Below are 11,986 nucleotides of genomic sequence, written 5' to 3'. Positions count from 1 at the left end.
TCTGGATCAATGCCATGCAAGAAGAATTGGAGCAATTCAAAAGGAATGAAGTCTGGGAGCTAGTTCCTAGGTCCGAGGGAACTAATGTGATTGGCACCAAGTGGATCTTCAAGAACAAAACCAATGAAGAAGGTGTCATAACCAGAAACAAGGCCAGACTGGTTGCTCAAGGCTACACTCAGATTGAAGGTGTAGACTTTGATGAGACTTTTGCCCCAGTTGCTAGACTTGAGTCCATCAGATTATTACTTGGTGTGGCTTGCATCCTCAAATTCAAGCTGTACCAGATGGATGTGAAGAGCGCATTTCTGAATGGATACCTGAATGAAGAAGTCTATGTGGAGCAGCCAAAGGGATTTGCAGACCCGACTCATCCAGATCATGTATACAGGCTCAAGAAGGCTCTCTATGGATTGAAGCAAGCTCCAAGAGCTTGGTATGAAAGGCTGACAGAGTTCCTTACTCAGCAAGGGTATAGGAAGGGAGGAATTGACAAGACTCTCTTTGTCAAACAAGATGCTGAAAACTTGATGATTGCACAGATATATGTTGATGACATTGTGTTTGGAGGGATGTCGAATGAGATGCTTCGACATTTTGTCCAACAGATGCAATCTGAATTTGAGATGAGTCTTGTTGGAGAGCTGACTTATTTTCTGGGACTTCAAGTGAAGCAGATGGAGGACTCCATATTCCTCTCACAAAGCAGGTATGCAAAGAACATTGTCAAGAAGTTTGGGATGGAGAATGCCAGCCATAAAAGAACACCTGCACCTACTCACTTGAAGCTGTCAAAGGATGAAGCTGGCACCAGTGTTGATCAAAGCCTGTACAGAAGCATGATAGGGAGCTTATTATATTTAACAGCTAGCAGACCCGACATCACCTATGCAGTAGGTGTTTGTGCAAGATATCAAGCCAATCCTAAGATAAGTCACTTGACTCAAGTAAAGAGAATTTTGAAATATGTAAATGGCACCAGTGACTATGGGATTATGTACTGTCATTGTTCAAATCCAATGCTGGTTGGGTATTGTGATGCTGATTGGGCTGGAAGTGCAGATGACAGAAAAAGCACTTCTGGTGGATGCTTCTATTTGGGAACCAATCTTATTTCATGGTTCAGCAAGAAGCAAAACTGTGTGTCCCTATCTACAGCAGAAGCCGAGTATATTGCAGCAGGAAGCAGCTGTTCACAGCTAGTTTGGATGAAGCAGATGCTGAAGGAGTACAATGTCGAACAAGATGTCATGACATTGTACTGTGACAACATGAGTGCTATTAATATTTCTAAAAATCCTGTTCAACACAGCAGAACCAAGCAAATTGACATTAGACATCACTATATCAGAGATCTTGTTGATGATAAAGTGATCACACTGAAGCATGTTGACACTGAGGAACAAATAGCAGATATTTTCACAAAGGCTTTGGATGCAAATCAGTTTGAAAAACTGAGGGGCAAGCTGGGCATTTGTGTGCTAGAGGAATTATAGCAACTACAGCAATCTGAACGTGCCCAAACGAATCACTTAGCATTAATAGCACGTTCACTACTGAACCAAGGAAAATTCGACCGTTGCTTCACACGGCCCTCTACATTCCTCATTCAAATATATATCTGCTTGACATTCGTGTTTTCATCAGCATTTCCCAATAGTTTTCTGAGATTTACGAAATCATTCCAAACGCTCTGCTTTTCCATGGCTACCTCATCAAAAGAAACTGCAGCTTCTGGTTCACCATCTGTCCCATCATCTCCACACCAGGAACAACCAGAATTCAACATCCATCCCATACAAGTAATTCCTGGTCAAGCTTCTGTCCCTGAGAAACTGGTTCCCAGAAGACCACAGGGAGTGAAGATTGCTGAAAACCCTAGCTCTGCAACGAGTTCTAGGGAAGTAGACACGGAGATGGACAAGAAAATCCGCAGTATTGTGAGTAGCTTTCTGAAAGATGCTTCTGTGCCTGATGCTGAGAAAGATGTCCCAACATCGTCCAACCCAAATGTTTCTGTGCCTGATGTCAAGAAAGATGTTCCAACATCTTCCGCTCCAAATGCTGAAGCACTCCCTTCACCCAGTGAAGAGGGATCAACTGAGGAAGATGATCAAGCTGCAGAGGAGACTCCTGCACCAAGGGCACCAGAACCTGCTCCAGGTAACCTCATTGACCTTGAAGAAGTAGAATCTGATGAAGAACCCATTGCCAACAGGTTGGCACCGGGCATTGCAGAAAGGTTACAAAGTAGAAAGGGAAAAACTCCCCTTAAGAGGTCTGGACGAATCAAGACTATGGCCCAGAAGAAGAGTACTCCAATCACTCCTGCCACATCCAGAAGAAGCAAGGTTGCTATCCCCTCCAAGAAAAGGAAAGAAATTTCCTCATCTGATTCTGATGAGGATGTCGAACTAGATGTCTCGACATCTAAGAGGGCCAAGACTTCAGGGAAGAAGGTGCCTGAAAATGTTCCTGATGCACCATTGGACAACATCTCTTTCCACTCCATTGGCAATGTTGAAAAGTGGAAATATGTGTATCAACGTAGACTTGCCTTGGAAAGAGAACTGGGAAGAGCTGCCATGGATTGCAAGGAGATCATGGACCTCATCAAGGCTGCTGGACTGCTGAAGACTGTCAGCAAGTTGGGAGATTGCTATGAAGGCTTAGTCAGGGAATTCATTGTCAACATTCCCTCTGACATATCTAACAGAAAAAGTGATGATTATCAAAGAGTGTTTGTCAGAGGAAAGTGTGTTAGATTCTCCCCTGCTGTGATCAACAAATATCTGGGCAGACCTACAGATGGAGTGATAGATATTGATGTTTCTGAGCATCAAATTGCCAAGGAAATCACTGCCAAACGAGTCCAGCATTGGCCAAAGAAAGGGAAGCTTTCAGCAGGGAAGCTAAGTGTGAAGTATGCAATTCTGCATAGGATTGGAGCTGCAAACTGGGTTCCCACCAATCATACTTCCACTGTTGCCACAGGTTTGGGTAAATTTTTGTATGCTGTTGGAACCAAATCCAAATTTAATTTTGGAAACTATATCTTTGATCAAACTGTTAAGCATTCAGAATCATTTGCTGTCAAATTACCCATTGCCTTCCCTACTGTATTATGTGGCATTATGTTGAGTCAGCATCCCAATATGTTAAACTACACTGACTCTGTGATGAAGAGAGAATCTCCTCTATCCCTGCATTACAAACTGTTTGAAGGGACACATGTCCCAGACATTGTCTCGACATCTGTCTCGACATCAGGGAAAGCTGCTGCTTCAGGTGCTGTGTCCAAGGATGCTCTGATTGCTGAACTCAAGGACACATGCAAGGTGCTGGAAGCAACCATCAAAGCCACCACAGAGAAGAAGATGGAGCTAGAACTGCTGATCAAAAGGCTCTCAGAGAGTGGCATTGATGATGAAGAAGCAGCTGAGGAAGAAGGAGAAGCAGCTGAAGAAGAAGAAGAAGCTGCTGAGGAAGAGGAAGATGCAGCAGAAGAGACAGAATCCGATGATGATTCTGAAGCCACCCCATGATCATCAGACCTTTAATTTTGTTTTTCACTGTTACTAGATATAGGGGCATGTCCCTTTTGAACAATTCATTGTTATTGGTCTGTAATATTTGCACTTTAATTTCATGCGTCCTACTTTTGCCAAATTTATGTCTAAAAAGGGGGAGTAATAGTATTATGCTTGCTATTATGCATGATTTTGAGTAGTAGGATACTATGTATGATGTATGGCAGTAGGATACGATGTATGCATGATTCATAACCTTGAGGGGGAGTTGTATGACGTTGAGGGGGAGACTGCTGCTGCTGATGATGACTGATGTAAGCTACTAGAAGATGCTGCAGTAGGAGCATGAAGACAGGGGGAGCAGATAACGGATGTCACATGAGATGTCTTGACATCCTGGAGAAGACTAGTAGCTGATAGAAGATGATGCAGTAAGCATGGAGACAGGGGGAGCAGTAGCAGAAAGCTGATGTCACGAGAGATGTCTTGACATCCTGGAGAAGACTTGTAGATTTGCAACTTGAAGAATTTCCGCTGTGCTTGATTACTCTGATAATGGAAGTTGCTGATCCCACTTGCATAACTGCTCGTACCTGCTCAGGAAGTGTCTAAGTATGTTTTAGACAAAATTTGCCAAAGGGGGAGATTGTTAGTGTTTAGCTCTACTGAGCTTTAAAAGATTGGCTAAGATTTTGTTAAAACATAAGCACTTAGACAATGAAGGAAAGCTGGAGTTGCTGCACATGATGTCCAACGTTATGACAAGGAATAAGAACGGGCTGCACAATGCACAAGGCAAGATAAAATGTCTAATGAAGAATTGAAGTTGAAGGATCCACGATGTCGGATACAATGTCCTGACATCCTGCTCGAAAACACTGGAAGTGCTGTACAATGCAAGATAAAAGTCAAGTGAAGCATTGAAGCTGCAGGATCCAAGATGTCGGATACGATGTCCTGACATCTGGCCCGAAAATACTGGACATATAAATCTGTTATATCTTTAACAGATTATTGTGCAGTTAGCAAGAGATTAGAAGATCTATCTTTAGGAACGAATTAAAAGATCATTATGGTTCGAATTTCAAAGTAGAAGAGTTCGTTCAGGGATTAAAGATTAAAGATTAAAGATTCAAACTAAAAGATCAAAAGTTATCTTTTAGTTCTTTAACTGCAGATTTTCAGGAAGAAGATAGATCTCCTCCAGCATCAAGAACTTGCAGCCCAGAATCGTACACGGCTATATAATCATGGAGGCTGCACGAGTTCTGGAGCAAGTCCGGGATTGAAGAGTTATTTTGTGAGTTTTAGGACTTGAGTGTTTTTGTGAGCCACCTTGATGGTATACTAACATCAAGTGTTGGACCTGAGTGTGTAGAGTTGATCTCTTGTGTCTAGAGTTGATCTCTAGTGTGTAGGGTTGATCCCATTTGTTCAGAGTTGATCTCTGGTGTGTCTTTGAATAAATTGTAAACACAGGAGTGTGAGTGAGAGGGAGTGAGCAGAGGTTCTCATATCTAAGATTGGGTCTTAGGTAGAGATCGCACGGGTAGTGGTTAGGTGAGAAGGTTGTAAACAGGGGTTGTTAGACCTTGAACTAACACTATTGAGAGTGGATTTCCTCCCTGGCTTGGTAGCCCCCAGATGTAGGTGAGGTTGCACCGAACTGGGTAAACAATTCTCTTGTGTTATTACTTGTTTAATCTGTTCATACGGACACACATAAACTGCATGTTCTGAAGCGTGATGTCGTGACATCCTGTACGACATCTGTCCCCTGGTATCAGAATTTCAAAACTACCACAGTCCTACTTCCGCATCACAAGGTCTTACTTCCTATGTTGTCTACATCATGACGACCCATTCATACGGCCACAAGTACAGAACATTGCAAAGACAAAGGCAGCATACATACACACAAGACATGGACAGTTCAAAATTCGTCATCAAAGGAAAGCTTGAGCGTTGAAGAAAATAAAAAAAATTGTCATAATTACAAGGCCTATATGGCCAAAGTCCAACAAAGAAGAAAAAAGACAAAGACAAAGGCAGCCTAGGCATATGTATCATCACCTTGCTCCGCAGCACCCTACCCTTCATCAGCAACCTCCTCCTCCACATCAATCTCTTCCTCATAAAGCAAGATGCCCTCCTTCACATCCTTGAAGGGATTGAAGAAACCTAAGTCAAGGTTCTTCGCAAAGAAACTAGTCAGTCTGATGGCCTTCTGAAAGCCTTTCTCATGTTGCTACACGACCTCCTTCTTGTACAAAATCAGCTTTTCCTCGAGCTCCTTGCTAGTCTCCCTCTCCTAGGCAGCCTGCAGCTCGGACTCCTCCAATCTAGACTTCGACTCCCTAAGTCAAGCCTCCAACTCAGCAATCCTATTGGCAAGACCATTCTTCTCAACCGCCATTGTGGCGTCCCTAAATTAATGACTGGTTTGATAGTAATGATTTAAGTAACAAAAACCATGGTAAATTTTTTTTTCTTCTTTTTCTTTTTCATCATAACTAGGTTTAGAAGGAAAATCCTCACTATAGAGTCCTGAATGGCCAGTTCACAACTCTATTTGGAGTCATTTCTTTCTTACCGCTCATAATCTCTAAACTAATTAGCTGTTTCAAAAGGAAGAATGTACCAGCCATTACTTTAGGTCGTCACGTGAAAATAAAAGAATAAAATATGGTCGATAAACTCTTTTACAAATAAAGTTGCTAATGCTTTCTTCTCAAATAACAAGATTGATCATAAATACATTCATCATTTAAAGCTGTCCAAAATATGGGAGTTTTAGAAAATACATAGTGTCATCCAGAGCAAAGGTGTCCATTGTAGTAGCTTCAGCCACATGTATACAATCATCAAATTCCTATACAATAGGTCTACCCATACAAAAACAAAAGAGTAAACCTAACAGTCAGTCCTAGATACACCCACCCTCAAAAATATATAAAACTAGTCCGAAGAGCGGTCCACTAAGATGAAGAGTCTCCGCTGATCGCCATCTCTCTAGGGCCACTATCTCCGTAGAGTCTGCCTCAGATGCCGACATGACGTCCTCGGGAGAATCCACCTCAGGGAGTGGGTCCTCATCACCCTCTAGAAAGTCAAGAGCATCCACAGCAGGCTCAGGAGGTAGCTCCTCGGGATCCTCCTCAGGGTCTTCCTCGGATGACGTCACCTCGATCACTTGGACTGGCTCCCTCTCTTTTTATCTCTGGTAATCGATTACACAGCCTTGGTAATCGATTACCAGAGACCAAACCCGAATCACACAGCTTCAGGACATGAAAACCTGAAAAAGGCACTGTGTAATCGATTACACATACCTGGTAATCGATTACCAGTGACCCATTCCTCTGTGTAATCGATTACACAGACTGGTAATCGATTACCAGAGACCTCCACAGTCTTCCAGTTCCCTTTTTGAATCCTGGTAATCGATTACACCCCTTGGTAATCGATTACCAGAGGCTTCCCTAGCTTCCTGACCTCGTTTTCAAGCCTGGTAATCGATTACACCTCTTGGTAATCGATTACCAGAGACCATCTTAGCCTCCTGTCTTCATTTTTAAGCCTTGTAATCGATTACCCACCCTTGGTAATCGATTACCAGAGGCCATAACCCATATATCACACAAGATTCACATCTGGCCAGCCACCACACAAGCCTCCTTGCTTTGTGGTATTTGTTCCTTTTATCTGTTGACTGCCAGGAGCTCGCCTGTTTAGGTACATCACTGGTTCTCACTGACTGACTATGCCCGGGTTGGGTCGGGATTGGTCAAGCTTGGTTTTTGGCAATAGCACCCCACCTGACGTCCCCAAGGTCTCCTGACCCCCGCGACATATCTCCAGGTACCACTCTATGGTCAACGAATAAAAGCAGGAAGTTTCACCTTTCTACACTTCCTCATCTCAAGTTTTTAGGATTATGGGGTACCCATCACATGTGGTACCAGGTGGCGGTCGAGCGATGGTGTACAACAAGTTTTCCACATCCACAAATCGCGCATAAACCCACCATCCCCTGTTGCCCACCTCCAACTGAGCTCACGTACTCCCACGTAGCCCATATCCTCGTTTCTCTCAACACTGGGTCCCCATCAATCCTCCCAAGCTTCCCCAACATCCAGGTAAATCAACATTCAAACAGCACAAACTATCACAGCCAAGAAAACAGGGCAAAGGCAGAAAACTCTGCCCAAAACACCAACCAAATCACAGCTTTTTCTCACTTAACGACCCCAGTAACAATTCCTTCGTTCCAGTTCGTTAACCGTTGGATCGACTCGAAAATTTTACTGGAAGTCTCTAGTACACAAGCCTACATTTTGACCGTTGGGATCTACTACCAAACATCCAGAACTCATTCTGTACTACTCTTTCCACAACCAGCGAATGCATAGCATTTTTCTGCACAAAGCCAAAATTCTGCTGTACCTATTTGACAGCAAAATTCTGCATAAGTGCAGATTTCGAAAATCAAACTTCCTCTCATCCAATCTTGCCCAAATCAAATCCTACAAGTCCCAAATCATGTATCAATCATGTCTAAACCAAAGTCAACCTTCAAACCACAGCAACACAAAATCTAGGTATCCAAAACCTCTCAATTTAATGGATTTTCTAGGTTTGAGAAGTGAAATTGAGAATGAGGTAAATTTGAAGCAAACTCTCACCTCACACAAGTCCATAACATCAATTTAAACTTGTTCAAACTGGATTTACACCTAAAATTTCACCGAATCAAAATTTGACTCCTCAACACCCAAATTTACCCTAGAAATGGCTCTTTGTTCACTTTGGTCATTTGTTTTTCTCTCTAGCACAGCCCAAACTTTCTCACATGTTCTAAATGGCATTTCAAGCTAGGATTAACTCATTTTAACCTCCATTTACCACAAAATCCATATTTAACCTTCCAACTCTCAAAGCCTCACTCTTTTTCCACTCATGACACCACATTCTCACTTTCTAACCCTAGGTTAATTCTACCTTTCATCTCTAACAGTTTTCCATAAGCAATTTTAGCACATAAATATCACAAGCATCATCATAAAAACCCTAAAACAGAATGGGTATGTTTAACTCATCCAAACATGGCGAGTTCAACATGCTTTCAACAAATTCCTTCACAAATAACTATCATGAAGCAGAAACTTAGCAAAACTACCCAGCATATTTCCCAAAACCCCATACCCACGAAAATCAAGAGGGAAAGAAGTCCACCCAAACCTGGAATTTCGAAGTCCCACACGTAGAGACGCGCTTCATGACTCCGAAAATGCCCTCCTTTCGCGATTTGGAGCAGAAATGGGCACCAAAGGTTGAAGCTTTGTTGGGCAACAATGGTGGAGGAAGAAGAAGGAGAAAAGCAACGTGAGGGAGAGGGAGAGAGCTTCTGAAAATGTGGGGCTGAGTGAGGAGAGAGAGAGTTGCTTTTTAGTTTTAAAAAGGCTTTTTCCTCTTTTATTATTATTTTATTTAAGCTATGCCACATGTCCCCATTTGAGTGGAGCAAAAAGGGCCCACTTTCTCTTTTGATTGTGACCCATACTCAGCCACAAAAGTGAGAAAATCTGACCTTTGAAACGCTAAAATCCTGCCTCGGTTTGCGTGTCGTTTCTCTGATTCCAGTTCCTCGCGTTTCTCTGCGTCCGTCGGGGCCAGTTTTCGAAAGTAATCAATATATATAGCAAAACGCTCAGAATAAAACCCCGAGGGTGGTTCAGAGGTTGGTTTCGTTAAATTTTAAGTCGCACGCAAAACGATGATTTTTAGCATTGGCCACCTTAGGGCGTTCCACTAACCAAAGAGTTTGAGCAGTAGCCCTCCATTTGGTGACCTCCGCCTCCAAGGATGCCACCTTCTACACAGTCTCTTGGTGTTGCAGTCCATTCTCCTCCAAAATTGCCAAACTTTTTTAAAGAAACACTTTGGGAAGTCATCACTCCTACAAGTCTAAACAGCCAACTTACAAGAGCCCTCAGGGTTCACTAGCTTCACCTAATGTTGAAGTGCAACAACACTCGCCGATGAGTTCAAACAGGACTTATAATTCAACATGTTATCCCTCACCCACTCATAGCCAACAAAGGCAGGGATATATGATGGTGACCCAACACTCATGCTAGGTCATACGTGGGGAGACGACCTCACATCTCTGCCACTTCCAGCTCTCCTCGCACCCGTGGAAGTAGAAGGAGGGAGGATCACAGTAACCGATACTGGATCCTCAACAGCAGAAGGTGGTGCCCTTCCACGAGGGCAAGAAGTGCCCCCATTAGTTCAGCGTGATGTCCTCACCCTCTCCGAGGAGAAGGACTCTTTATCAGAGGCACCTCGGTGAGTATTCTCATATGACTAACCGCCTATCGAGATGACCTCTCGATCCATGATGGGTTGCTCAATCAAGCCCCCATAGTCATTGCCACCTAGACCGATGGCAGAATCAGACAAAAAAGTAGACATTGTGGTGGACGAAAGTGCCTTTGGAAGTTGGAGGGAGAAGAAAGGGAAATCGAAAGCCGAGAAAACACAAGGAATCGAGAATGAACAAGAGCAAGCAAGGAAGCAAGAAGATAATGAACAGTGACCTGAAATCAAACGTCTACTCCATTTATAGGGGAGATGGACTTGTTAGTAACTAGTGGGAACTAAAGAGGTGCCCTAAAACTTCGCACCATAACATTCCCCCACTCACGCACGACCGTTACTCCAGTATGTGCCTACTCCGTGTGTGACAAGTATGCAAGAGTATCACGTGTGTGCCGCACGTGCCTACTACAGTAGATAACCGTTATGTGCTGTGTTCAATGCACTCTCCAACAGTTAGAAAAAGGAAGAGTTGTCAAATTGGACGACTTACATTATCTGACATGCCAAAGATACGTCCATCACGAACAACTTGACAGAAGCAACCCAGACAACACATGTTCATATCGACTTGCAACTCTCACATTCGTCAAGGCTTCCACGCTCGACACTGGACAACACTCGTCCATACTTGGGGGCTTGACAAACTTGTCACCCACTGCTTGACAAGAATACTACCCCAGACATCAGACAGACTCCCTCAACGCGGGACAATCTACTTCGACACTGGACAACCTCTTTCGCTTGCAAGCCAGCTCAGAGCTTGGGGGGCTTATGTACTGTCCAGGAACCACAAAATCTACGTGGCATCCTACTTGGCACTCAGAGATATATGTCAACCCTCCACATCAGCCCTGCTATAAAAGCGCGGACGCTCGACCCTTAGCAATCGGGCTCCCCAACAAACAGGTTATCTCTAACCTAACTAATATTCAAATGTATTTGAATATCTTATCTATTGGAAGTTATTAAATTATCTACAATGCACATTATTTACAAGGTACGATTATCTTTTACCTTTTATCTATAAGCAAATATTTATCTCTAACATTATCTATAAGCTCCCGACTATTATTTATAAGCCATGAATTATCTACAAGGCTACAACTGCCCCTAGAAACAAGGACCAGCACCCTCACTCAACTAATATAAATATAGGTTCCATCGAACCCCTCTACATGACTAGCTCACACACTTGGTGTGACATCCTCTACCCCACACATATATGTACTAATAATAAAAGGAATAAAAATGCGGAATTAATTAATAGTTTTTAAAAACATTTAAATAAAAGCATTTCAAAAGGGTAAAAGGCTCACATTCGCTTTAATATTGTCAAATAAAACTTATAAAAATATATATTCAGCTCAGAGCAAGGCCGTCAAATTTTATAAAAGAATTTTGTTAAATGAGTGAGGTAAAATAAAATAAAATAACATCATGAGATTAAAATAAAAACTCATCCCAATGTCACATCCTATCAGAGCATTGTGTCCCAGTGTCCTCTAGCACGAGGTTCTTTAAAGTCATCCACCTAGTCATTTGCTCCCACGAACACAAGGTTCGAGATCATCATAGTATCTGAACATAAATAACACACAGGGATTGAGTTATCACATTTCTAAAAAAATACAAATAAACAAAGATGTAATCCAAATAAATTATATAAGTATTTATAACATAGCTCTACTTAGTACAGCTCACGTCACTTCACCACTTTATCATTTACAATTCATTTTTCAATCACCAATCACATTACATGTGAATCACACACTTGGGTCAAGACATAATAACACTCATCAATTTTATAATAAACAATTAGCAAGCGTTATGCAACAATTACACTAAGACTCAAGCCTATATGCAATGTGGTACCATGTTAGTGAAAAACCATCCTGAGGCGCTTAGGAGTACATAACAAGACACACCACATAATGGGTATGTCAGGTTACTCTCACTAAGTAAAATCATAAGGTGACCAGTCAGGTTCACTTTGTTTTGCAAGAATGCTCCAATCATATGGGATCAACATAGGCTTAAAGGAGCACTCAAATCGAGTGTCTTTACCCCCAAGG

The 11,986-nt window shown here is 42.4% G+C and overlaps 1 protein-coding gene across 1 annotated transcript; it reads left to right on the top strand.

Annotated features, from left to right (window-relative positions):
• Positions 1–1,502: 1,502 nt before the first annotated feature.
• LOC114395545 lies at positions 1,503–3,545 on the top strand (the record flags this gene model as incomplete). Its single annotated transcript, XM_028357355.1, has 1 exon — positions 1,503–3,545. A coding segment is annotated over one exon (2,043 nt), but the record flags the coding sequence as incomplete, so codon positions are not given.
• Between the last annotated feature and the right edge of the window lie 8,441 nt (positions 3,546–11,986).

The sequence above is a fragment of the Glycine soja genome, chromosome 18 (genome assembly GCF_004193775.1).
Source record: "Glycine soja cultivar W05 chromosome 18, ASM419377v2, whole genome shotgun sequence".
Lineage (NCBI taxonomy): Eukaryota > Viridiplantae > Streptophyta > Magnoliopsida > Fabales > Fabaceae > Glycine > Glycine soja.
The sequence above is the reverse complement of the archived record's forward strand: the minus strand, read 5'-3'. Positions and strand labels throughout refer to the sequence as shown.